This window comes from Amblyomma maculatum, chromosome 1 (assembly GCF_055883805.1).
Source record: "Amblyomma maculatum isolate TAMU_Amacu chromosome 1, ASM5588380v1, whole genome shotgun sequence".
NCBI classification, from domain to species: domain Eukaryota; kingdom Metazoa; phylum Arthropoda; class Arachnida; order Ixodida; family Ixodidae; genus Amblyomma; species Amblyomma maculatum.
In genome coordinates, this window is record NC_139344.1 from 172,820,410 (window position 1) to 172,826,409 (window position 6,000).

General features: G+C 43.3%; 1 protein-coding gene across 1 annotated transcript in view; it reads left to right on the top strand.

The window, feature by feature from the left end:
- Window positions 1–5,337, top strand: part of LOC146204913 (tachykinin-like peptides receptor 99D) — a 177,773-nt gene extending 172,436 nt beyond the window's left edge. The window contains exons 4-5 of the mRNA XM_084589618.1: window positions 122–212; window positions 5,218–5,337. Of these exons, the coding sequence (XP_084445744.1) occupies window positions 122–212; window positions 5,218–5,337 (211 nt within the window). The remainder of the gene's footprint in view (window positions 1–121; window positions 213–5,217) is intronic.
- The last annotated feature ends 663 nt before the right edge of the window (window positions 5,338–6,000 follow it).

A 6,000-nucleotide genomic window follows, 5' to 3' on the forward strand; every position in this document is an offset into this window, starting at 1 on the left:
GCGCGGTGCACCAAGTCGGAGTCTGAAGATCAGTTATATTCTTAAGGACTTGATCATTTATGTTCTTAAGGACTTGAAGTGAACGTTCACTAATTACGTTTTTTTTTTCTTGTACGTGCAGGTATCACTACATCAACGTCATCTGGTTTATCATCCATTGGCTGGCAATGAGCAACTCCTGCTACAACCCTTTCATCTACGCCATCTACAGCGTAAGTCTTTCAGTGGATGGTTCGTGTACGGACATTTTAGTCAACTGCGCAGGGAGCGATCCTAGACGCGCGCCGTTAAAAAACGTGTTTATTATCAGCTTGCATTTGTTGATAAAACTTTGGAACTGTTTGAAATGACATTTTACTTTACTGATGACGGACAGTGTAGCAGTAACAGCCTACAGCTTTAACTCTGGGAAAATTTCATCCTACATTTGTCGGCAGATCATCAACGAATGTGTAGAATGTTCAGTGCAATAGCCGTTCGGCACCTATGAATTCTCCAGATGTCCATCTAGCAGGATATGTCCTTCTACTTGGATATACTATCCTGCTACCTGGACCTGTGTTTATTTCATGGGTGTACTCATGAGACGAGAAGAAATTATGCTTACTAAGGTAGCAAAAGAAAAAGTGAACTTTGGCGCAGTGTAAACATAACGTAAGAAAAAAACGGAGTCAGACAACTTCTAAAGTGTTAGCGATGATGACGATGGTGGAAAGCGGTGAAGGCAACCTTTTTTTATCATCAATACAAGCTTTTATTGCCACAAAAATTTGTGCTGTTTACATCCTCTGTCATCTCTCTCCTAGCCATTTTTGTATACTCATTCCCTCTCCTCCTTCCGTCCTTCACCATGCATGACTTTCTGCGCGTACGTGGCTTCAGCATGATTTCCAGTAAAGTCCAGTGATTGGACATACAACTTATTCTTTGTGAGACGTTCACGGCATCTGAAGCTATAAGTCCTCTATCAACTCACAATGTTCGACCTGAACCAGATGGTGGTTTTGACTGCAGGAGCCACATAGACGCTGCTGTCGATGACTTTACATGGTTGATTAATGAACTACAAGTAATTGCGTCGCATGGTTCGATGGTATTAACTGAAATATCTTGAAGCATACCGTGGCTCATTCGAGCAGCGTACTCAGTCATATCTTTCGACAATCACTTCCCACATTTGAGATATCATACGAGTGGGATATCGGAAAAGGATTTTAAATTTTGAAACCAGGTGACTGAAGTAGCGTTGACATCTATCGCCCAGTATCGCTGACAGGCGTATCTTGCAAACTTCTTGACTACCTAACGGATTCTAATGCTCTACTTTTAGAAGGGAAACGTTGCTTTTCAATTCAACGTAAGTTGAGAAAACGGCAACCATGAGAGACTTAGTACTAAATAGCATCTCCACAAATGACCGGAAGTCTTCATATTGAATGTATATTGCTGGAATTTGCTAAAGCCTTTCATTGCGTTCCACCATCGTCATTTATCCACAACACTTTCTTGGATGCAGAACTCTTCACCGTTTCGCAAGGAGTTCACTTCTGCTGATATTTATTTTGCATTTCAAGTGGTGTAACATCTAGCTCAGCCTAATACAATGTAATATACCCATTACTACTTCTAATTCCTATTAATAATCTATTAATAAACATTACGTCACTGTACTTCGCGTTTTACTGTATTGCTGAACAATAGCAACTATTTGCCTCTTCTACAAAACTGTTTATAGCCACCATCCTTTCCCACTACGTCTTTCACAATAAAGTCGCAAATCGCCCCGATTGCCATAATCCCATTTGCTTCAAAATCTTAAAAAAAAACCACCACTTCTAACCCATTAGCCTTACCACGTGTAACCCTTTATGGGAATGGTCATCCAAACAACATTGGTCACATATCGGACCCCGCTATCTTTATAGAAAACAAAAATGAGCATTGCGTCATGAACTGCTTTCTATTCATTGAATTTCGTGGTCGACTGATATATTTGAAGTTCCATAGCAATGCTCAAATAACGGTGTTCTGCTTGCTTCAGTTCTTGCCCCAGTTCTTAATGGAACCTCCCCTCAAATAATACTCTATGAAGTTGGAGCCTATGAGGTATTGAAAAACAAACAGGCAAGCAAAAAGAAATAAAAAAAGCCCCTAAAGCTGTCTGCACCGTGCTCTCCTTCGCGCATCCCCATGTGAGACAAATGCTTATGTTTTCTTTTGAACCTCATAGAACCAGTTCTCCGTTTTCTATGATTACCACTGCGGCTTCGCTGTGGTTTCAAGAAATTTCATATTCTTCTGCACCCAATTTGTTTTCCCACTTTAAGTTTCTGATTTCAAAGCTGTTATTATTTTGCAGTTCTGAGGTCATTTTGTTTACGCGCATTTTTTTTTTTTCAAGACACAAAAAGCAGAGCTCGATGAAAATAACTGATTGTGATGAATGAACTATAAGTGGGTTACTCGTCTTTTGGCCCCTGTCATGTCCTTACATAAATGATTGACTTTGGGCTTGCAAAAGTGTCATTCACTGGGCCCTGATGTATACGCCCTAACTTAGAGTTTTCGTTTGATTTCGAACACTTTCGGAGCTTTTTGACAAGCACTGGAAGCTGAATGCATGGGCGTTTTTGCATTTAGGCTTCATTGAAATGTACCGCCGCGGCTAGAAGTGCACCTCCTATCTTGGTGCAACACCACAGATTCTCTTATGCATGTAGTTCGTACACATAACTTGCCACTGGCGGACCTCCATGTGGCGCTAGTCCTCCCAAAATTTGTATCAAGATCGTGACGCAATCGTTAGTCGTACTGCATTCCGGGGGGTGTCATACGATTTCTTGTGAGATACGGCATGCATGTGCTAATCATGCTATAGGCTAGATCGCGACAGAGATTCAAACCAGCGGCTTATGTATCTTCAAATGCGTTTTCAACCTGAGAGTTGGGCGAATACGGCTTCTAGAAGCCGCATAAAACAGCATGACTGTCTACGGCGAATACGCAAACACACACACCGATTGTTATACCAGCAGAAATAACATAAATGCTTGTCTAAAACCTCACTCACTCGTGTGAGAGAGAGAGAAAGAAACAACCAATATTTTCTTCACTTCAATAAAAGTTATAGAATTCATCGGGGTGCTCTCCTTGGCCACGTGAGGTCGACAAGCGTCCTTGATTCTCGGCGACCTTAGTGTTCGCGGTTGTACCGCGTGGTCCGACCTGGACGCCGCGTCCTCCCAGTCGAAAGCTTTATTTAGGTGGAGTTCCTTCCTACTCTTTAACTCGAGGCAGTTACTCACTCGAGAACATTTAGCCCGCGGGACTATAATGTTTCCGCTTTTATAGAATTAAGCAGTCTAGAGTGTCTGTGTTAAATATTTTAAGGACATCGAAACTGTGCGGCATGAAGATCAAATAGTGTGAAGCGTCGTTTTTCATTCCATAAAACAGAACGTGCGCTTAGAACTTTGCTGGGAACTTAATATCGCGAGGGATTATTCATTTATGGTGCAGAAGTCGCAATCATTCGAAGACGTGGAAAGAGTTCGATGGAGTGAGATAAGGACAGTGGAGAGTGTTGTCGTCGCACCGGACGGTCGACTTGAATCACCACCTTTGCTTGCAGTATAATGAAGAACGACTCAGTAGCGCTTCAGACGAGTTGCGGAGAAAATCTAATTTCCGCCTCTCACCAGCGGAGTCAAGCTCCTGCTTCTTTGAATAGTACGGCGCGTGATGGGGACTTCGCACTTTGTAATTACAAAGTTGAGTAATGTATCGGAGCATGCTTGTCGAGGCGGTCTTCCTCACGTATACTTTTTAACCCGCGCCCGCTAGAACATGAGCCTTAGAACTAGAACATGATAATTATATCCCTGTTCTGTGATAACACTCTAACGCGACAGAAATAAAAGACACAGAAAAAGGGACAAAAAGGGCGCTCGGAGTTTTTCCACTGGATTCAAACATTTAGAAAAGTCGACGAAAGCTAGTCATGAAGCTTCGAAGGTTATATTTGGATCACAACATAGAACTTCTTTTCTATTTCTTTTTATTATATATATGGCAGCCTTGCTGGTGATTTTTTATCTTTGTGCTTATGCTTTATCGCGATAATAGGCGGCTCCTCCTTTGTTGAGCGCTCTTGCAGGTTATACTTCCGGCGCGAGACTGAATAGCCGCGCCTATCACTATAGCAAGTTAGCAAAGTCCCCGGCGCATGAGCGGCAAACGATTATCGTATGTCGTGATGTCCGCGGAGCTGCTTCGCTGAAGGGACGCATAGAAGCTGCAGCCGTGAGCCGTTGCGACATATATGAGTGCGTAGTTATAAGGCGCGATGCCTTATATCGCCAAATATGCACCGGTATAACCTGATCAATAATATTCGAGCACATACCAAGCTTTATTTTCTCGTTTGCTGGCGAAGAAGAATGACATTGGTTCTATTTCTTTAAAGCTGTGTTGGGGGAGCTCCAGTTATTTCTTGAGTAATGTTGGCGAAGCCACGTTTCTGTACAGCTTGATGAATTTAAAACCTGCGAGTTTTTCTTATTGTGGCTATCACGTTAATGGACTGGGGCACCAGTAATGGAATGAGAGGCGAAGTGGAACATTCGCCATGGATTGACGTGTGCTGCGGGGCATGGCTGTGTGCGCTTCCCACAGGCGCCGAGGGCAATTTAGTGTTCTAGACTCTAAATGTATAATTGCAATTAGGTGTCCAACTCCATTAGTTAAATGGCTTACTATTATAATCTAGTCAACTAGCTTAGCATTTTTATCATGAATCTTTTCTTTCAACTAGGATTACTATTCCAGAAGGCTATCTTTAAATCTTATAAAGCTGTTCTAAGAAAATTATTCCTGGCTTCACTGAGAACACCGGTGTATCGACCATAATCTAGATCTGTTCAAGTGCAAAAATGTAGTTTTTTTGTAATAGACTAAATATCTGGGCAAGTTGGTACGGTGACATGATGAATAACCAGCGCTGGTTATTCATCATGTAGTTTTTTTCTTTTACCGGGCGACGCAGCAAGTGTCGCCGTTCGCGCATGCCTAACCATCGACCATTAGTTGAATATATTAATGGTTGGGTAATAAGCTGCTCTTATTTACATTTGAGTAGGCATGCACCGCAAATAAGTTGCTTCACACAATATATGAACCGATCGCATACATGTTTTTTCTTTTCTCCTCTTGTTGCAGGAAAAATTCAACACCGAGTTCAAAGCGCGCATCCGCTGCTGCGCCCGGCGACACCACGAAGAGATTATCTACGGACACTCATCCATCATGACGCAGCTGTCGGTACGACTGCAGTCCTGAAACGTGCGAAAAAACACCGCGGTCGTTCTCGGAGGCCTGTGATCCTGCCGTGCCAAGCGAGCTTGGGCGTCGCGTCCGCGTGTGGCAGTCGCGGGTGGGCTGCGTGCCACGCACCTGAGGAATGCGGGACATTGGACGAGCATGTCACCACTCGTTGTTGGAACTTAATGCACCCGCATCGTAGCCACAACCGCGTTAATTTGGGCAAATATCAAGATGAAACTGGCTTTGGGTGCAACGGCTGCTGAATTTTTTTTTCCTTTATAGCACGGCACGCAGCCTATATTCCTCATGTGTAGAACAGAGCTGAGCTTACCATCTGCACTTCATATTAGCTGCTGAGAGCATAGGTGTCTGCTTGATTGCAAATTAATCGTGGGAACGTCATTGATTAAGCATAAAAAACCTTAGAGAACGAGTGGAAGACGGCGATCCTGTCGTCTCTCAATTCTAGCCAACACGCGGACAAGCCATGCCGGGCCGCTTTTCAGATAAACTATTCTCGGAGTTGAAGGGGAAATACAGTGCATTGTATCCAAATGGAAAGGTTTTGTATTCTTGGCGAATGACGTGTACATTATGGCAAGCAGCTTTACGTTCTTGCAGTCGAGTGCGCTGGTCGCTTAACTCCGTCAGCCCATCAAGCTACATATTTTCCGCGAC